We start from the raw sequence: 22,593 nt of genomic DNA on the forward strand, positions 1-22,593 counted from the left end.
TTCATGTAACTAAGCAGAATTGATCCCCAACCTTGCTTGATGCGGAAAAAAAAAAACAAAAAAAACAAAAACAGGTGGAAGGCTAAAAAGGGAGATCAATAAAGGGAGAGAAACATTACTTTCTTATTCCTGCTAAATTTGACATTTTTTTTTTTTTAGTTAGACACACAGCCAGGGCATTGATTTATATTTTCAAGGACATTTGGAATTTTCAATATTATGCAAAATGTAACACAACTTCTGAGTCCATGCTGCCCATTTCTTCAGGAAAATGCAAACCCTTGGCAACTGGAAAACACCTCCAGGAGGTAACAACAACCTGCCTTCCCTTACCACTCAACCTAGTCATTTGGGCTATTGATTAAAAGGCAAAAGATGGCCAAAGCAATTTATGACAATTTAGCAATGTTCTCATGAGTTCTCCAGGTGAAAAACACACACATATATGCACATCCTCACCAGAAGGATAGACTTCATGAAACTTTGATCTCTTTTGATCGTCGTAATCTCCAATAAAAACAGAGTGGTTTCATCATGGAGAAGATCTAGAAGCACTGATGGAGCACACAGAGGACAGTGTGATCCCAAAGCACCAAGCGAGAGCAGCAGGGTTAGGCTGGAAGGATCTGGTAGAGCATCATTCTTATATAGAATGTGCTTGGGGAACTACTTTTGTTTCACCAGGGCTTTGCTTTCAGAGATGGAACAATCCTCAGATACGGGCTGGCAACACTCAGAGGTTGCCTAAAAGGATTAAAGATTTTGCTTCCCAGGGAAGCAAAAGATCACAGTGGAAGCAGGGAAATCTTAGGCTTCTAAAATTGTAGAAAAAAAAGATTCGTTTTAGCTGTGCAACTATATATATGTAGCCTTGTAATTTCTCCAGATTAAGATAAATATATACTCTTGGATGACCTCCTATTGTTTTGCAAAAAAAAAAAAAAATAGTAGCAACTTACTTTTTAAACTGTAATAGTTTGTGGTTATTAGGGAAATGTAATGTTTATTTAGAAAATGAATCAAAAATTAGTCAACAATCTGTTTCCTGGCTGCTAGAATGAATTTAGCTTGACCTACAGAACAAAGACTAATTTATACTGCTTTGTATTTTGCAATACTTCTGCATCACTCTGATAGCCAGCTTAAAAAACACAGTGGAACAAAGAATTTTACACAGAATAATGATCTTTAAAAGATCATGCACCTTCTGCTTCCAGCTTTTACTTTGCATTGCACAAATATAAAAAATATACAGTCCTACTGTGTTTTTACAGTTGCAGTGCATTGAAAGAGTCCTCTGGGACCTGACTTTTCCCTCAAATAGTCCTATTGCACAAGGTTAACTCAATAATACAAAGCGAACAACAGTGCTGTAAATCCCTACCTAAAGCATTGCTACTTTACATGAATGTCACCATCTAGCCTGCCTTTAATTATTCCCGATCTATGTATCTACCACATTCAGCCTGTCATTGTTTTGCCCTCTCTTTTTTCATCTTCTCATGAGCCAATAATGTTAAAACAGTATTGCTTTTTCACAGGGGTGTTTACATTAACCAGGTAATTGGAAGTTGTTATGATGCACATTTCCTCACAGCATAGGGAGAGGTTTGGTCACCCCCGCTCAGCAGCTCTGGTGTTCTGGATTGCATCCAGATTGCATACTTGTCCAGAGGGCTCCCTCCCTCCTAGGGTATCTATAAGGCATATGAGGCCAACAGTTGGGGTGCTCCCTGTGTGTATCTTGACACTGTTGTCCTTTGCAAGAAGTCCACTTTTAGGCGACATCCAAAGGGACTGATGATCCTCACATTAGTGTTGGAAAAACTGCTTGGAACTGGCTTACACTAAAAATTAGGATAGTTTCAGAATATACAGGGAGCTATTCCTTCTCATCAGTAGCAACAAGGTCCAGTTGTCAGAACTCTTCTCTCAATGTGAACGAATGTAGCCCTGGAAGTGGGGACCCGTTCAGTGCCTTCAAGCTAGACAAGACTTCTGCTGGAGGCTGAAGAAAGCAGCACAAGCGAGGAGCGTCGCCAGCCTTTGGAGCAGCACTTGCAACAGGCCAGAGCAAGTCTGCAGCCCCTCCTGTGCTACCTTTCACAGCTGTGAGAGCTTTCAGCCCTTGAGCTCAAATAGTTTTGTGTTGTAATAACAGAGTTGCTACCTTGCAGCTGTTCTGGGGAGGTAAAAGGCTTGTGTCATCACTCAAGTGTGCCCCAGCCAAAAGCTTAAGATGTTCTATGTTCCTTGCTTAAGACTGTGCTGAAACCTGTACTCTCCAATAACATATTTTTCCTGTATCAAGAAGCAGGTTTATAAGCTGTTGCTTATTTACAATGTATATTGGTGATATCTGTTTTTATTTTTAACACCTCAGAAATCTCATATAGGTCCTTTTCCTCTCCTCCCTCAAGCAAGCAATAATTATTAAGTAACTTGACAGGAGCACATACTTATGGAATTAAGTCATTTCTAGCTTGCTTTAATTCAATTAACATGATAATTGAATGTCAACTGATTGTCATGCAGGCAGTAAAGGCCCATTCTGATTCACCAGCAGATTTGTTTCCCTACATAATATTTTATTTTTTTTATATTATCCTAGTTATGGAAATTGAATGTTACCAGAAAGACAATATTTCTGCATATGTAGGCTGAGGTCAGCTTGTTTATTCTTGTTATCTTCAGCAGGTTACAGAAGCCCCCACCACACCACAATTGCATGTATTTGTGTACAAATGGAAGTGGCTACTATTATTTTCTGCAAATTAACACTGTAATACACAGGTCCTTAGTTTACTATTTAAATAAATTTCCAAAGTACGCCCAGTAAGATAGCTTCTAGTTCAAAAATGCTCAGCAAAGCTTGCAACAATACAAAAAAGGTATTTTCTCTAGCGACTAAACATAAAGCTCTTCCTGTGTGCAAACACAGGAGACAGCATTTGAATGAGGCTATTGGGGAAAACCAGTGACAACGTAACATCCTGGGGCTCAACCCAGGCTGTCGTGATGCCAGCCCGGAGTTCAGATTGCCTTGGCTCACCATGTGCTTGGGCCTCAGCTCTGGTGGCAGTGTATGCTCAGGACCAAGCTCTTTCTTCTAACAGCGATGTATGTCCTTAAGCCGACTGCTCCAAACTTCCATTTGGAGATAGATGGGTTGTGGGTTATATGGTTAGCCACAAGCACTGCACAAATGCTCGATTTACCAAATCAAACCACAACAGAATATCTGCTCTGCTGTGTTTCAATGCCAACTTCTGGTCATATTCTGCTGTATATATTTTAACAGCTGTTTCATTCCTGTCTTTCTAGATTATCCACTCCTGGAGGCAGCCTTTGTGTCTCCTGTGCTCTCCATGTGTTGGATAACTCATCACTGATCATAAAAATGCATCAGGAATGCCTTGAGACACATTTTTGTTTTGCTTGGCCCTCTCTTCCTGACTAACTTCTTGTCAGCTTGCTTGCGGAGGTTTATTAATACACTGCAGCATATTGATCTGTAGGACCCGTGAGCCTTTCCCCCTATGTTCCTTTAGGGGAAAAGGTCTCCCCCATTTATCACCACAAGAGTCAATTTGGGCACTCAAACAGGTGTCCTGCACCATCTAACTGCAAATGTGATCCTTAGTTTGGAATAGCACGTACTGATGGAAGAAGGTCCCACTTTGATACTAGAGATTTGGAAATAGTGAGCTAAATTGACAGATATTCTTAGGAGGAAAAGCCAGAATGTGTACCCCTGGTAGCCTGAAAAGGTTTGTGCCTCCTTGCTGACAAGGCACCTTATGAAGAACCGTGGGGTTTCTTTGGTGTATAAGGATGACAAAGAGGGGAAAGATTATCTTGTGCTTGTCTTCTTACAGCTGGCACTTGCAAACAAGGGTATATTTGTTATTTTAAAATGATGTAAAGGTGTTCATGTTTGTTTTGATCAAAATGTTCCATAAACCTAAAATACAGTATATCCAAAAAAAGCAACACGACCAATTTTGAATTCTTGGATTCTGCAGCTCTATTACCCATAGAGGTGTCATTTGCACATGTAAAATTTACAGGAATGGCATCTGATAAAATACGGTAGGCTGCAATTCAGAATTAAACACTATATTCAAATTGTCATTCCTGGCCCTATCTACCTAGGCTCATGGAGAAAGCTGGTATTTTTATCCCAGTGGGAGACATAGCTCTAGTTTTTTGATTTTGTAGCAAAGGGAACCAGAACTACACACATTCTTCTGAAATGTGCAGAAAGATATTCCCACAGCAGACAGAAAAAGAAAAAAATCCCCAGAATTGCTTAATGGATACTGAAATATGTTACCATTTGATTTTTAATCTAGGTACATACAGCAACAGAGAGAGGCCTAGGGCTAGCTATATGGCTCAGCACTCTCTTAGACTGCAGAGCATGCAAACAATGCTGATGACATATTAGAGGCTTCAGGGAAAGAATTCAGTATTTCTGGCATGCAGGGTAAAGATTACAGGCCAAACTACTAGCACAAACAGTTAAACTCTACATAGTTCCCTGGAAATCGCAGCTGGCGATGCCAGGGCGAGATTTGACCTTATAAACTTGACGCTTGCAACATAGAGTGGGACTGTTGCTTGCATCAAAACCATGCTGGATGAAAGCTGGGGACAAAACAAGCAACATGAAACATATGATTTATGTAGTGATTATTTGCACTCATTTGTATTCTCTTTTTCTACAAAATAAAAAACATATATAAGCCTGAATGGAGCATAATAATTGGGACTAGGTCCAGTTATGCACACGAATGATTTAGAGCCTTGTTCCCATCAAGCCCTAATGTATGGATGAAGGGTGGGGAAGAAGAATGAGCAGAACACTCTTATTTATGGTTTGCACTGCAGCAATACCTGGAATCCAGAGACCCTTTTTCCAAATGTAACCAGGTGGAGTTGAAACTGAGGTTCATAATTCAGCAGACAGGTGCTGTATTTACGCAGCAGTTGGGTGGGTGGTATGAAGGTTAGATCTCCACCCTGAGGCGCAGCGGGGCTCATGTTCCCCAGCACTTCAGTGCTCGGGCGAGGCTGCAGAAAGACAAGGCTGCCAGGTGGGCTGGGCAGGAGGCCAGCAGCTCAGGGATGTGCTACTGATAGGGCTTTATGGCCCTGCACAGAGTATACCCGGCAGCTCCTGTTGTGACCTACTTTATTTTTATTTTTTTAACTTTTTTCAGCAGAGGGGGTGGTTTCACCTCCCAAGTGTGCAGCGCAAGTGCTGTTTACCCTTGCTGTGTGGGAGAGCGGGACTCCAGCTGCCAGAAACTCTAGGAAAAAAGAAAAGGTTGCAAACACGGGGCTTGATATTGCTCTCTCACAAAGTCAGTGGCAAAATGAGAAAGTTAAGGGGTTCAAGAGCTGGCCCTGCAGAAACCGGGGCCGTATAATGATATGCTGATATATATACACACACACACACATATATACATATACACATATGCATACATATTTGTAAACCTGCTTATTCTTGACCCACTGTGTTCCAGTTCATTAAGCCCAGCTGCTTTCAGAGGAGCAGACACCAGCCCAAGGAGCACTTGTTTTAAACACTTTGTATGCTCACCCAGAACTTCAAAGGGAGGAAACAATTTTAGTACAAAAATTTGTCCAGAAAAGCAGTGGACCTCCCAAAGAGATACAGTGTGCAACACCGATTAAAGCTACTTTGCTGGTACAGGTAGCAGGGACAGTATGAGGTGGTTTTCTCCTGTGCCTGCTCCTGAATCCATCTTGTTCTAATTCACTTTGGCAGTATGCACACACAGATGTGCCTTTGCTTTCTGTTTTCATTTACAAAAATAAAGTAAAGCTAAATTTAAGCCATGGATGGTTGTTTATCTACTCATCTGAAAGTACATTCTTATCCTCTTATGAGTGTTTAAAATTATTCCTTTATTAGCATGGTGATAATAAAAAAATGTAAAGGTACTTGAAATGTAACTTTTATAGGAGGTATAAGATAAGGAAAAACAAACATCAGCATGACTACATAAGGAGTAGTGAATAGATAGCAAATTCATGTTTTCAAAATGCTACTAGCTGTTTTCACCTGAAGATCTGCAACACCCAAAACGCAGTGCTCTGAGCTGGCGACAAGCCTGAATGTGGGGAACCTGGTCGCAGTGGGCCCCCAACACCTCCATGGGGTGAGCCAACCAGTGCTCAAGCCAACCGATGGGCAGCGCCATGGTCCTACACCAGGTTGAGCCACGGATCTTGGATCCATGTTAGCATGACCTGTGGCGTTTCACATCACGAGAGGAGCTTTGGTGTTACGCCAGAAGTGAGCTATATCTCAGCATCAGCATTTCAGGCATAATGTGTTGGCTGGCATTTATTTTCAAGCACCTCCTGATCTACCAACTCAGTGCTGCACTGGCCAATGTGCTGCTGCAGCTGAGATGTCACTGAGATCACGACAGATCACCAACCATGCCCTGATATTTTTCATGCCCAAATCAGTCTAGGTTATTTCCAGTGACAAAAATAGAAACCCTAGAAAGCTTGTGGGTTGTAATGAAAATCCTAACAGCGTCACAAATGTTGACACTAATATATGAGGACTTCAATTTATTTAAGTATTGGTAACACACAATCCAAGTTCCATCAGATGTTGAAGAATAAACTGCAGCTTTTATCTAGTGGGTCTTTGAGCACCAATGAGGAGTAAATGATTTGATTTTGTGAGCTCAGAGGATTTGTCAGCTGCCTCCCAAGTATAATTCTGGCTCTTCATATTCCTGCTGCTTCTAATTTAGCAGGACAGGCTCATAATTGAAGCAAATTAACTATTTACACTTGCCACTTCTACCAGGGGAAGAGGACACATCAGCAGGAAAGAATGAGTGGGAAATTAAATTCTTCCCACTTGTGTCAGATCTGCCCTTATATAAACACATTAACAGTAATTTCATGAGGCGTCAAACATAGGAATAAATACTGAGGGATAAAATAATGAGGTGTTGCTATTGAGCTGAACTGTTGCAGCTATATATTACTAAGTATGAATTATGCAGCCTGAAGGAAGGCATATGTTACAGCACTCAAACAGCCGCTGTGCCTGCTCCATCTGATCCTTGGGTTTTGGGTCCCGTAACTGGATCCACTTTTATTCCTTCTGCAAGGCCAGGACAATGTTTAAGTAAATACACAGAATCACACACACACATATGCACATGCATACAGACACTAAGCTGTTCATATAAGGCCAAATTCATTCCTCTAAGAACTCCAGTCATATTGCTGAAGTTACACTAGAGATTAATTTTGTTGAATGTTGAACAGACATTCAATTCCATTTTTAGAAGAATAGCACATTTATTAAGGTCTTGGGCTGAAATTTTAAAATTGCACTAATATAAACAAGAACATTTTGTTTGTAAGTTGCCACATCTATTACAGCTTTGCTCGGTCTCCAATTAGAAACTTAAGGTTCATTTAGTACATGCACATCTGGTACTGATTTAAAATGACTTTTCTTTTTCATCTAAGGACAGAAAATGACCTAAGTAGCCTTTTTTACCCAGTTTGAACCAGCATTCTGTCTGCAAGCCAGAGACTCGACCATTTAGCATGCTGAACTCTCTTCCCTGGTGGCTGTTTTTCTCCCCTTTGCAGTAAAAATATGTGCAAAGGCGATGATGTACATAAGTGTGTTACAAAAATGGGATGCACAGAAGTATAGTTCTGAGTAAGGACAAAATGATGTTTATGATACTAAGAGAAGAATTAGCAAAGCCACTCCAAGCTGCCTTTTGTTATGACTACAACACTGAGGAAAATACATCCCAATGCATTATTGCTACAGCTGCTTCCTATTGACAGGTTTATTACTCAAAAGAGTCTTAGAAAATATTTACAGTGAAAAATGAAGAAAAATGCAGTTCCTTCTTCTGATCACATGTAATTTTTGCACCTAATTTGGGATTTCAGAGGAAGCCGTGAAATACATCCCTACTTGCAATATCCCTTTACTTCCTAGACCCTTTGCGTCTACGGGTTAGTACAAACAAAACACTGTCACACACCAGCACTGTTTGCAAATGGCCCTTGTATGCTCAGAGATTAATGGGATCAGTTACAATATATGACACAAATGAAAATGTCTTCATATGGTAATATAAGAGTAGAAGTATGCTGATATCTGTTTTAATCTCATAGATTGCAATATTCTTTGTGGTAAAAGAATCAGATTGTGATACATTTTAAGCATAATCACCCCCGATTTTCAGTAAGACACTTGACACCATCCAGCCCACGATAACGTTTGCTTTTTTGTCTTTCAAAGCATGTTTTCTCAAATAGCGTTTTCCTAGGCTCTTCACAGTTTGAAAAGCATATGTGGCTCCTTAACAAAACGTTTTCAAGCTACAGCCTAGCATGTTAGGTCACCAAATTTTTGCAAAGGTTTGGCCATACATACACTGCTCTTGAGTTGTTTCTGTACTGACTTTCAATACTTTTATGTATGCTGTGCTCAATCTGTGGGGGAAAAAAATACAAGAAGAATTCTATGGATTTCAGAAGCTGGCTCAGGTCTTAGGAACAGTGATTTCATTTTGGCATACAAATACGAAGTTATTCTTTTTTCTCAATAGCTGCATTATGTTCTACTTTCTGATTCATTTATATTTACTATTTAAATAGTAAAAGGAGTTCCAGTTCAGGAAATGTAATTTGGAAACATAATTCTATTTAAATTCCAGAATAAGCATTAGCTTCCAAAGCATAAAAGCCAGAAGCTTTATGATAATTGATTTTTTTCAGAAAGTATAATTCATCAATAAAGTATTCATCTAATGATATTATTGTTTCTTTACTTAACTATTTTTGATTTTCTGAAGCTTCTTCAATGCCAAATTGCAAATACTACATTAATCATTTGTATTTTTAGAGTCCAATTTTCCTGCCAGAGACATAGGTTTCGTAACAGTTACTAATGCTCTGGATCTGAAAAATTAGGCCTTTAAAATACAGACTATCTAGTCAGTTAAGATGTCTTGTAATCATTACTTTGTACTATTAGATCCTTAATGGAATAAAGAATGAGTTTAAATTTATTCTAGAAAAATAGGATTGCAATTTTTTTTTTTTTTGAAACAGGGACTATCCTTTTTGCGGTGCTAGATGAGAAAGGGCTCAGGCCTGGAGTTTTAACAATACTTAATAGATGATAATGAACAAAGTGAGTCAAAGAGCACCAAAGATACACTAACTCAAATTCCTGGAATAATTGGTTTAAAAATCTAGTTGCAGGCCCCCTTTTTATGGCTGTGTTACAAGCAGTCCATAGGACATCATTCTGCTGTGTTCCAACTTAATTTAAGCACAACAGAGATAAGGAAAATAATTTTGTTCTGCTATTCCAGTGTTGGAACTTGCTCAATTATTGCTGTCAGCCATGAATAGGAAATCCAAATTAAAGGCATAATTTTAGGTTTTAATGCACTTGTCTTAAACTGAATTCTCCAGAAAGGCTGGTGATTTTGTCACTTTGCTGTTCTCCTGTCCCTCCAGCTATTCCTTGCAGAGCTTGACACCCTCCCTGCCAGCTTGCCAGTGCTTGGCACAGACAGGAACCCAAACCATCTCTCTGGGACATGGCCAAAATCACAGGCAATACTTTTTCTGAGTCATAAGTGAGCACCCATCACCACGATCCCAAGTCTTGTCTGACTATGTCAAACTTCTTTTTGGAGTGATCTAAGCCCAGTGTAGGTGCTTATTCTTGGCCTTTGTTGGGTAAGGTTAAACAAGGCAGAAGGAAGAGGAAACAAAACCTTAATGTGCCAGGTCCAGTGACTGTTCTGATCCTCACATTCAGAAAATTATCTCTTCTCCAGCTAGACTCTGTAAATGCCTGCTGTCTTATTCAGCAGATACTAGATAGAACGACCTTTTTTTTCCTTAGTCGCTGTGTCAAATCCTGATTCTCATTACAGTTACCTTTAATAGGGATCTAGATTTAGCTACACTATCCAGTTATTAGTGAAGAAAACCTTTTCTTTAAAGCCCAAACGATTTAACATACAAAAAGAATTCAAATCAATGTTCTCATTTTTGTTATTAATCTTATTAGCTGCATAACTTATCATGTAATAACAATATATTCAGTGGAGCATTTTCCCTCTCTTCGTGCTAATGTCAACACCCACCTAGATCTCCTTCCTGCAGCCAAAAAACCTCTCCTTCAGGATATTCTTTTTGTCCCTACCTGGCTATTCCTCACTTAAAACTCCCCTTTCTTTATCCATCCGACCTATTCTATCAACAGTTGTGCAAACACACAACACAAGCAGCCATTACCACGTAAACTCACTAATACCGGGAGCTTCACCTAGAGTTGCCCATGTTTCTATAGAGTCCAAGTGAGGTGGAAGCAGCTTTGCAGCTCTCACTGCAGAACCAAGGTCCCTTCCTCCCTCTCCCTTCTTCATTCCTGTCTGCTCAACTTGCCAGCCTTGCAGGGAAAGGGAAGGAAGTATTTATAAGTCTGGGAAATGTCTATATACCTTACACTATATATGGCCTTCAGTGACTACTAAGGTGCAAAAATAATTGGAAGCTGAAGGGTGCAAAACCCAACATTAGGGTTTACAGTTGGGTTTCAGCAGTCATTTTTTTTGATTGATATAGGATTACATTTCATTTAAAATAAACTCTTACGCATGCCAACGTATGTTTTAAAATATAAGTCTGCTTTTATATTTTAATTATAATTACAGGGTGTTTGTGTGGACCTGTAATTCCTGATATTGTTCACTGAGGGTAGTGGAGCTTTGTACACATTTTTACCAATGTACCAAGGCAAATGTTTGTTACAGGTTATTGTATGTCTTGCCACATTTTATAAGTAATAAATTTAGTTCTATATTTCTGAAGTCCACATGTAAAAGAAACAAAGGCTTATTAAGAACAGCATTAAAATCAGTCTAGCTTTATGAAACCTTGGTGAAAAATACCACAACAGGTCAGGAAGCAGTAATAAGAATCACTGCAGAAATAAGAATGTACACAAAAGGCAACTTTTAACACTGCTTTGTGTTCTATCTGACTGTCTTTTACAATCATTTGGAGTATTTCTGCAAGACAGTGATGAAAAAAACCCAACATCCTGATATTTGACAAATGGGATCCATAAAATATACTTTTTTAAAACAAGATAAAAACTCTAACATTCTTGAACTTGCATGCATTTCCTTTCATAAATAGAGATAATATCTTCAATACACATAAATGTAAAAGTATTTGTCCAGGAGTGCCCACATAAAAAGAAGCCTCAAAATCTTAGGCCTGAGCCTTAACATTTTTATTTTCCACTTTACCCTGTAGTTCTTGTGACTTCTCAGTACTGAGGTGAGATTCAGTATATACCACTTGACTACCACAAAGTAAAATGTTTACTGATACCGTTGAAAAAGTGAGAATATAGTGCTAAATAGGAAGTATCAGGAAGTATCTATGGAAAAAGCCTTGGTGCCATCTTCAATGACTAGCCATGAACTATGTGACCTTATTGCCACAGCTTGTGTGTATACTGTGCATCAGGCTACCCTAAAGCATGGCTGATCTGTCTGAGTCCATCACTGGTCTGCTATGGTCGACACATCTGGACTGCCAGTTTACACCTGTTGACTTTAGCATAAAATAATCCTAAATATAATCATGAAGTTTTACACCCCAAAACGAAAATACTGAAAAGAATTTAAGTGATATTCTCCTTATCTTATTCTCCTAAAATCATATTTTGCACATAATCAAGTTTCATCTCTATAAATGAAAGAAGCTGCCTATAGTGCGTAGGTGACACAGATAACGTTTTCTTGAAACAAGCTCTCCGAGCTATAGCATAGTCTGTACCTGTTTTTGTTCTTCTCCTAAGCCGTCCCACATTGATGCTACAATTTTAGAGACTTCCCCAAAAGTAGCATTTGGGTTTTGGCCCTTGATGGCTGCTTGAGTGTCTCGAAAGAATAATGCATAGGCAGACACGGGCTTCTGTGGCTCATTTGGGTCCTTCTTCTTCTTCTTTTTGGGAGTTTTGGGTTTCTTCCCCACATCTGAAGCAGGTCTCTTCTCTCCTCCATTGACCTATAACATAGAAGGAGAAAAGTATTATAAAAATTTAGCCAATTTAACTTAGCCAGGCTTTGTAAAAGACAGACATTTTGGAATTTGCAAGTAAAATGGCATTTTAATTGTCATCTTTGAAAATCTAAACATTGGCATCATCTGATTCCCCAAAATGCATTATAAATAAATATAAATATAAATAATATAAAAAATATAAATAAATATACTATTTCCCCTAAAGTGCCTTACATTCTGCTTTCAGGGAGTTGTTACCTCATTTATAGTTTGCCTGGTCACTTTTTCATCTCTTCTCAGTTTTATTGCTAATGGTTATTACCTGCCTGCCTATAATGAGTAAATCCAGGGCATGTTTCGTTATATACTGACCACTAATTCAAAAAATTGATCCATCTGAAACCAGTAATGACACTGCAATTTCGACCTTTCTTTTCTTGAGAGGCCTACCTATATCAGGGGTCAGACCACTTTTTGCTGCAATGGCGGATGTCCTTCCAGGGAATATGAAGAGAATCTTATTGTGAATAAAGTGACTCCTTCTAATTAAACCAGTATGGATTAATTAGTCTGGGCCCCTAGAGAGGATCATTTCTGATCCTTCTAGGTTTCTTTTCTGCTGCTCTACAAGAAAATTCCTGGCGGCTTGAAAAAAAGAGTGAAAGACAAATGGTGTATGAAGAGACATGTAGGTGCGTGTTTGTGTGCCACATCAAAAAAATGCATATGAAAACATGCAAATTTGTGAATATGCAACTACACTTTGCTATTTAATATTTCAGAAACCCTGATCACCACCACAGCACCCTACTTTCTTAAATGACTTACAAGCCCATATTTAAATAAAGGGATATTGTTCTAATTCTTCAACAGACTGGCACTCCATGGCAATGTCTCTTCTATTGACCATTCAATTCATTGTACCTCTAGCAATGATGTGTGATGTAACCAGAGGGATAGGAGGCTTTTTGTCTTGATGGCATGGCAACATACTGCATTAAGCAGTCTGAAGTATGAGAAGACCCAATCCAGCAGCTATGACTTTCATTACATGCTTGTATTTTTTTTAATAATACTTATCAAATGACACATCAGAGAATGGGTACTCTTCAGATCAGCAGAACTATATGAGAACAGTGGCTGCATATATTCACTTTGAGAGAAAACCTTTTTGTTTGTCTTAATGTGAGTCATTGTGTGGTGTCCAATAGGGCCCAGGTGACTAGAATGAACAACCTGGATCTCTATGGCTTTTTAATCATGAGAATAATATGATGACTATATACTTGACAACTTGAAAATGAAGTGGCTTGTTTCAGCAGCATTATGTTATATTAGACATATCTTTAGTATAAGGTTAATAGCCTTGGAGCTTTCTGGAAGTATTTCAGAAAAGATGGAAAAATAGCAGCAGTGTGCTACCCATCATTAGATTACTTCTACCAAAGTTTTAGTCTTTTAATTTAGTCTGCAAGGCAGAGAAAACTACCAGCTAAATGAAGTTTAAAGGAGCATTGTGTAGTGTACATGCTCTGTGCTCCTTAGTTTATTTGGCAATATCAATCCAAACACTCGTTTAAGCAAATTCCATGAGCAAGGAGCCTTCACAATAATTGAAGCCATAATTAAAGTTTAAACTTTTATTATTTGCAGGTTTTCAAAGTATTTTTGCACTAACGAAATTTACAAGATTTCTGAATATTAGTATACCATATCATCTAAAGTATCCTTTAACTAGGTGATGTTCTGAGGAAACTTGTGTTAGAAGTCTTCTGGTAAATCATTCTGAAAACAGCTCTAAAACTTACTCCTCCAACCTGACTGATCAAGATCAAGAGACTTCAAAAACTTACTGTTAAAAAGAAAACACTCACGGGGAAATTCTATTTGCCTTATACAAAAATAAATAAATAAAAAGAATACCAAAATTCCAGTACTAATATCCTTGCAAATGGCTGAGATGATGGCCTGCCTTCTGCTCCCATCAGTCTATCAGCATCACAGACTCCACTTCTAACCACCAAAGTAGAGACAGATGGGAAATAAAATAAAAAAACATATATATTTTGCTCGGCATAGACTTGTGCCTCTAAATCCCTAGAGGTGTAGTTAGCTCATCGTAATCCACCTCCTGTCATGGCTTATTGCTTAATTATGGTGATGTATTTAACTTATTTATCACAAGAAAGCAATAATCTTTCACTTTAAAAAAGTGTACATTAACCATGTTGCACACATAATAGATCACAAGAATATCTAGTGTAGGGTTTAAAACTATCAAGTAAGGCACATCATGGATATCTAAATGTCCCTCGAGAAGTTGGAAAATGTCTATAAGCATATTTAAAATAAACTGCAATAGTACGAAAGCCTTTAATGGAGCTAGGAGAGCTATTTTATGCACACTATCTTGCAGTAATCGCTGTAGTTTAAAATAGATTTTAATCAAGCACCATCTGCATAATAGGCTGAACAGACAACATAGAATTCTACTTATAACTCCTATCATATAAAGTAAATATTGTAAAACCTTTACCACATAAAGAGAATATGCTGTAGCAGTTCTCTGGTAATCATGTTTCTGTTAGTTAATTCTTTTTACTTGCAGTCTTCTTGCTATCTTCCCTCTGAACTACATTATTTGAAATTTGCTTATAAGTGATATTCAAATGAGCATAGAAGAAAACCCTGTCATCCATCTATGGATTTTTATTTGCAAACCAATAACACTTTCAGCACCTCACAATTATGCTTGGCAATAACAGACTACATGTTTAACGATCCATCAATATGAATTATGGCAAGAATTACATAAATGTAATATTCCAGTGGTCAGAATAAAGCATGTGGTAAGTGGCCACTTTTGTTTAGAATGTTTTTATAGTTACTTACAGCTACAGCTTTTTAGGTTTACCCTTTTTTTCTTCTAACCACAGTCCTAAGTATTCAATTTAGAAGATGTAAGCAGACTTAGGGACATACACCACCCGCACATACAAGTGCTTTGGTCAAAGACTGCAGTTCATATTTCCATGGTCCATCTGTGTCGATGCAGCCTCGTAATGATGCTCCCCTTGTTACTGACAGCATCGTCAAGCACCATCAGCCATGTTCCTTTCTGAGTGAAAGTCTAGTACAACTGGATACTCTTTGAGCCGGCTCCTTTCCCTCTTTTTGCTCTTTAGCTAAGGAGCACTTGCAGTTATGTCCAAGTGACCTATACGAAATGGTCCTTATTCAAATGACCATTGATCAAAAGCACTTAGCAGCTGCGGCCAGTAGCTATGTACATTTACCACCAATGAACTGTGCATGCACACTTACACCAGTTTATAAAGTTTCTTCTCTGCTGGTATTTGAGTTATACACATTATGTCTTTACCGTAATTTCCTACATGCACTCAAATCGATGGAGCAATAGGGATCAATTATATTTCTAGTCCAAAGGCATATATTTGTTTATACCCTTGGTCATCTCATTTCATAAATTCATTCAAACATAAACAGGACACTAAAATTTCTTTATTTTTATTGCTAAGCTTTTCTCTAATAAATCTGCTATCAAAGGTTCAGTGGATTCTCTGTTAGACATAAGGCTGGGTATTTGTCTAATACAAACTTATGAATATCATCTGACATAGAACTAAAGGAGACCTATAGCATTTGAAAATATACTTTGTCTTTTTGGTCAATGTTCGGTCAATACCACTATTGTTGTTATTAATAATGCACAGTCCTCAAGGCTGGAACTGATTTTGTGAAGCTGTGCTCTGAAATCTGTTCAACTATGATCATCTCTGGTAGCCACCACATGACTTCAATGTGTGCTCTGTCACATAACAATTCAATAATGAACTCTGGCTTTGATCTACTAAATCATTTTGCACATTTACAGGACAATTTATTAAATAAAGAGAACCTCCCAAATTTAGCGAAGTTATCTGAAGGTAAAAGATACAGCTCTCATAAGAGTCAGAGCTGCTGTCCTATGGCTTCCTGTCTGAGTCCAGCATTTTCTTTCACTAGGAAGAGAATTTCTGGAATGAGAAGAACCTTCACATTTCACTCCAGAGCAGCTCTGAGAAACATATAGATAGAAAAAGAATATATATATATATAGAAAAAATCTCAGTAGAAAACTGGTTTATATTAAGTATCTGTTTCCCTTCATTGGCAGCTTCCAGGAAGACCACTATGAGAGGAAGATACTCAACAAAGGGATTCAAGTCGTAAACTACAGCAATGCATTTTTTTCTTATACTGATTAATCAAAATCTCCTTTTGATTTGGCTTTTACAGAGGGATAAAGGAACTATTATATCGGATCAGCCATTCTAGCCCAGTGCACCATCTCCAGTTGTGGCCAACTTCAGGCATTTAACAGGAAGAGGTAAGAAATCCCACAGCAGACAGATGCAGCATAATCTGCCCCCCATCAAGCTTGCAGTTTAATCCCTATTAGTCAGAGACTACTTTAAGCCCTCTGTCATCATTTTTAAGATTCTTTAAAACATTATTGTTAGCACACAAAATGATAATTATGGAAGAATTTGAACATAATCTATCAATCTTTTGCCTATTTTCTAGTTTTTCTTTCTAATCTTGTGTTGTGTGTTTTCCCTTTTCTGATCCTTTTCTACTCAAGACTAAGGCAATTTTAAAGAGAGGTTTCCAAAATAACATGGCTTGTTAAAAAGACCTACACTATATAAACTGCCTTCCACTGAGGCAGGACCAAGTCTCACTCAGTATGCAGAGGTTGGTTTCATTATTGAAAATATTTGCTTCAGATGAGTCATTGTCTGCATGAAACCACAATCCTTCATTTTTGCTAACATGAAGTGTTGAAAAAATGTATACACTCACACATAGGGGATAACTAATTGAAGTACTCAATAAAAGAAAAAAGGATACCTTGATTATTACAATGGCCTTTCTCTCTGCATCTTGCACAATCCGACCAATATATAGAAATATTAGAAAAGAAATAGGAGAGGCAAATAAATTATTCTGAAAAAGTAAAGGCTGACTGAAACTATTTTTGCATAGTTGTATTCTAAAGTCTCCTTCAGTAAGGAACTGCTCATTTAAAATGTATGAATTATTCAGTAACTTTTAAAACCTAAAGTTTGTGAAATCAGGGTAAAGTCCTGAAATAAAACTTTGAATCAGAATTTATTCAAAACTAGTAAAACATATGTTTTCAATTACATGATTATTTTATAGCTTGAGGCATGAAAAACAATATAATTTGAAAACAAATCAGACTTACATTTCTTGACTGGATTATACCTCCTCAGTGACTCACAATGTGTTTTTTCACATTCCTTGCAAGTCTGCAACTTTTTCTCACAAGTTATGGCTATGTTACAACATCTTCACTCCTGCATAATAGGACTGCTATTTTCTTGTGATCATAAAACAGAGCTAAGAGGTACTCAATTTCAATATGCTCTGTTTCCAGTTTATTGGATGTCTTTGTGCTAAGTCACAATCTTTTTGTGTTCAAAATTAAGATAATAGACTTGCTTAACGCTGAGTGTTTGGGAGGTTTTTGCATGCAAGCTGCTGTATAAATTGTTACTTATAATTTAAATGCATTTATTATGTATTACTTTCTTCTTATTGTTACTTTATGCTGCAGTGACACTAAAGTGAAGCTTAAATATGTCATGCTGGAGTATCACCACCTCCAAAAGTATAAATGCATTAGGACCCCATTAGGGCCTTAGATGTTTTCAAGACAAGACTTTTAAAGTTATCTTTATATTCTGACTGCTGTGATGTTAACTCCTCTTGTGATCAGGTTGCAAAGATTAGCATATTGTGCACACATTTCCCATTTTTGTAGGAGTAATTGCTTGATCTTTAACTTGGAAGAAGCATGCATTCTATGCAAGTGAGAAACCTCAACCTTTATATTGAAGTCCTACAGGAATGGCTATCCTTTAATCTTTTACAGGATTCCAGTTTGTTCTCTCAAAGACAAATGATGTCATTTACTCAAGCTGCCTGAAGAACTGAGTGGAAATTGGAAGATGTGTATTCATAACCCTTTTTTTCATTCAATCATCAACAATTTAAAAAGTATCACCTTAATAACTGTGGCCATATGATTCATTTAGCAGGTCCTAAAATTATCCACCATTGACATTGTAATCCTAGCATCTAAGCCTACCTTAGAGCTATCTTCTCCTTCATCTTCATGGACTGAACTGGATGGTGAAGGAGTTGCAGATTTGCTTCCAGGTGGAGAGGGTGAGTTGTGAGGAACATTGTTTCCACCCATATTCAAACCAAGCTGTGCACTGAGCTGGGACTGGTTAATAGTAGTCAGCTGCCCGTGCTGCATCATTCCTGGCTGCCTAATATCTGCAGGTTGAACCCTTGGCCTCATGGTTGCCATCTGAGGATGGGAACTATACTGGGCTCCTTCTGTATTCCGTAAATCTTGCATCTACAAGAGGAAAAAAACTGTATTAAGCATATCACTAATAAAGTGCTCTGTTCCTTTAGACCTCAGTTTGCCTATTTGACTGCATCATGTTTAAAAGAAATTGGCAAGTACTTAAATACACATATAAATATTGGAAATAAACAAAAATAAGATATAATTGACATTTGCATACACTGGCTGTTATAAATTGTTCAGGCTCTAGCCTCAGCCTGTGGGAATAGCACGGAGTACTGAGAGCTTGTTTCGCTGTGGGGGAGACACGTGGCCCCTGCTTTGGCTGCATTTTGAGTATTTCAGAACTGCTAGCAAAGAGGGACAAGTTTGCACTCTGAAGTTCAGAATCAGGACATGAATAGCCTCAAAATTCAAGACAACTTCCAGTTCCTGCTGGTCATAAGATTTGCATGTGTTTGAGTGGGGAATTTGGAATCTAGAGTTTTTAGAGCTTGACTACCTACTATTAAATCCAAATCTGCCCTGCCTTGTGTCACCCAGTGAGATGCAGAATACTGACAAGAAGGACCCACTCATTGGCAGCCTGATCAATTGATTTCTGTGTTGATTTGCTGCTAAGACATACATGAACTGAAAGCCCTGAAGTTGCTGCATTGACAAATGTATCCACTGTGCTATGTGGGTCACTGCATCTTAGTCTTAACGAGACATACTATTTTAATTCAAGCAACAAATTCAGTCTCTGCAAGGATAAGAATTAAAAGCACTGGAGGATGAAACTCTTCTTCTCCAGAGGTCAAATGTACCATGTGCAGACACTACTGCAGATTGTCTATAATGTCTTTCAGTGTACTCATACAGAGAGATGACAAAAGACAAGGAGTATCAAGGAGAAGCTCAGGTTTAAGCTAAGGTGTTTGGTAGGTGATTTAAAATTGAAGTGTCAGCTCAAAGCTGAAATGAAATAGATACAGGTATTTCTCAGTGCATCAGACAAACAAACATGCCATACATATCGAGTGGCATCTGATGGGAATCATCACTGCCTAAGTTCCATTATGATACGGGCATTGTGTGTTAATGATTCAATATATTAACATAACTACATTTCCTCTCTGACAGTCTTAGTTAGAAATGTCAACGAAAATGCCTAAAGATCACCCTTTTTTTTTTTGTCTTTTTATAACTCATGATTTTGATAACCTTTCTCTCCAATATACATGCTCCTGTGAAACAGGGCAATCTCTGAGGTACCTTTCAACCAGTAAACTCCTGAATCAGCTTCAGGAATAAGAAAGATAAATCTGAAACTTTTTTCTGATTATTGAGAGAGTAAAAAATTACAAATTTTAGGGAGATATTTCACAAGCTTGGAGATTATTTTTTGTAAAGCTGATTGGCTGGCAGTAAATCAAACTGATAATACTGTTAGTTCTGGCATACTTACCACTTTAAAAGTACTTGTATCTCTCAAAACTATTTGAAATAGATTCTGACAACATGACATCCAGTTACACCTATATTCCTATCGCTTTAGAAAGGCATAGCTTTTGAAAAAAAATGGGTTATCAATAGAGACAGGGTCAAGTGATGACCATGGGAGGAGAGGAAGGAAGACACACCACCTCCCAACCCCAGCAGGCTGTGGTACCACGGCCGTGCCCGGGAAGCACGGACTCCTGCCCAACTGCCTCTCCTGCCCATCCCACTGTTCTCCATGGAGAACATGCAGGCTGGGAAAGAAATTTCCAGCAGGCTGGGAAAGAAATTCCCTTTTTTTTTTTTTAAATGAGAATACTTCTGTTGGATTCACAAATGCTGCAAGGTAAACAAGCCCTATTTGAAACTCTGCTTCAAACGGGTGCTTCAGGGTTTCAAATAAATCTGCAAAGTATCTGCTTCGGTGAAAGTACAGCAAAGGTTATAATTTTCATTATTTTTCCCCAGGTAAAATTAAACGCACTTGTCATTATTAAAACTATTGCTGCTTTATTAAAATCTCTTTTATTTAACTATATTAAAAATGTTTAAAATATTAGCAGATAGATCCTGCAGAGCATTCTGCATTTGTCATTTTTAAACAACATGTACTTTTAAAGAGTCTGTATTTGCTCTTAGCTCAGTTCTGAGGGACCACACACAATCTGCTGGAGGACAGCATGACACCAACCAGTAACATCCTCATGCACTTTGAAGGGACAGGGGGACAGAGGAAGGACAGCGTCCAAAGGTATATTTGGGCACTGTGCCCAGGGAGAGCAAACAGGTAGGCAGAATAGGTATGCCCAGAGTTGAAAGAGGACCCTTCATTAGTGAAATTCTTTACTATGAATAGTACATTACACTATTACACTAATAGCAGATTACACTAAGATTACACTGTGGATAGCATCTGAGGATGAACGTTAAATTTTCTAGACAATCAACAGACCTCAAGGATTGTCTTATTTTCCCTGCTGGATTTGAGAGGTGTCCCACCAAATGGTGGCCGCGCCACTGCTATAGAGTGCAATGCTCCTGTCCTCCGAAGCGATGCTGACCTGGGCTTTGCAAAGGCAGTGGCCTCACACGCAGTCTCTGCCAACATCACACGTAGAGCAAGACCAGCTTCTTCAAAGTTTCTTTAATAGCTGAACTTTCCTATTCCCTGTTCTTGCAGATAGAGGCTTTCCAGCCTCACCACCATGTGGCTGAGTGGCAGCCCACCTGGCACACAGATGCAATGCTGGGCACAAACCTGGCTGGGAAGCCGAGCCCCGAACTGGGGAACAAAGTTAAGGGATTTGCACGTTGCAGTGAGCAAGGACGGTCTTAAACTGATGCCTTTCCTGGTCTTCCTGATGAAGTAACGCTGATAGTATGGGATGCTTTAATATTGCTATCTGTCAAATCCAGGATACTTCACAACTAGTGTTACACTCAGCTTTTATTTGGTTTCACTATTGGAGAAGCTAGGATACATTTCTTTTCATGGATATTTTATTTTTCTGCTTGCACTGCCCTTATAGGCAGAAACTGAGCCGATGTTGCCTACATGTTCAAAAGACATAGGAAGAGCCACTGTTTCTGAGATGCGGCTCATCTGCCCTTCTCATAGGGCAGATGTTTAGATGTTTAGATGTTTAGAATGAAGCCCGAACACTTAGCTCCTTTTGGGACTGAAAACAAGCTCTTGAAGAAGCCCCCTGCGCCAAGTTATTAAGACAGTAAAGCTCACACACTTTGAATATCAGACCATCATTCTACCCATCGTCTTAAAGCAAAAATGAAGAACATTTTTGGCATGATACAGTCACATAATCCCCGCATGGAAACATCTTACCACAGGACAAAATGAGTGCAGTATCCTCATCACAGTTTCACAGAAAACAGTGCTAGAAGGGACCTCAGAAGGTTATTTAGCCCAACACTTTATCTCACAGCAGGATTAGCTCTACCTAAATCATTTCTGACAGATGTTTGTCTAACCTCTTCATAACCTCCCTAGGCAATTCTTGTGCTTAACTATCCTTACGCTAGAAAGGTTCTTTTTTTTTCCCCCATAATGTCTCACCTAAATCTCCTTTGTTGTAATTTAAACCTACTACTCTTTGCTCTGCTCCCAGTGGACATGAGGAATGTTTCTCTCCTTCTTTGTACACCCTTGAAGGCTATTATGAATTTCTTTTCAATTTCTGTTCTTTAGACTAAACAATCAAACCTGAAGATTGAAAGACATTCTTCATCTGCTGTGTTTTCTACACCTCTGATCATCTTCACTGCTGTCCTCTGGATTATGTCTAGTAGTCTTCATCTTTTTTGAAGTCATATCTCAAACTCCACAAGATACAGATATCCTCCTCTGACACAGTATTCAGAGAGAATCCTTCAAATCTCTATGGCATGAATCCCTAAGCTATAGCACACACAAAATCCATAATAGCCATCTTTCTGATATAAGCTGGTTAATGATGCAAGATGCAAGGAGAGCCAAAAGTCAGGATTCTTACCTAACAACCCACATAGTGACTTTAGGAGGCAAATGGGTTTCTCACAAGGAGAATTAG

General features: G+C 38.4%; 1 protein-coding gene across 4 annotated transcripts in view; it reads right to left on the reverse strand.

Moving 5' to 3' along the window:
• Positions 1 to 22,593, reverse strand: part of TOX (thymocyte selection associated high mobility group box) — a 210,512-nt gene that overhangs the window by 25,432 nt on the left and 162,487 nt on the right. For 3 of the 4 annotated variants that reach the window (XM_088540140.1, XM_088540139.1, XM_088540141.1), the window contains exons 4-5: positions 18,314 to 18,592; positions 11,908 to 12,138 (exon numbers count right to left, since the gene is read on the reverse strand). In XM_088540140.1, the coding sequence (XP_088396266.1) occupies positions 11,908 to 12,138; positions 18,314 to 18,592 (510 nt within the window). The remainder of the gene's footprint in view (positions 1 to 11,907; positions 12,139 to 18,313; positions 18,593 to 22,593) is intronic. The other variant, XM_088540142.1, reaches the window with a different exon arrangement.

The sequence above is a fragment of the Tinamus guttatus genome, unplaced genomic scaffold (assembly GCF_059628265.1).
Source record: "Tinamus guttatus ecotype Peru unplaced genomic scaffold, ASM5962826v1 Tinamus_guttatus_pri_ptg000056l, whole genome shotgun sequence".
Lineage (NCBI taxonomy): Eukaryota > Metazoa > Chordata > Aves > Tinamiformes > Tinamidae > Tinamus > Tinamus guttatus.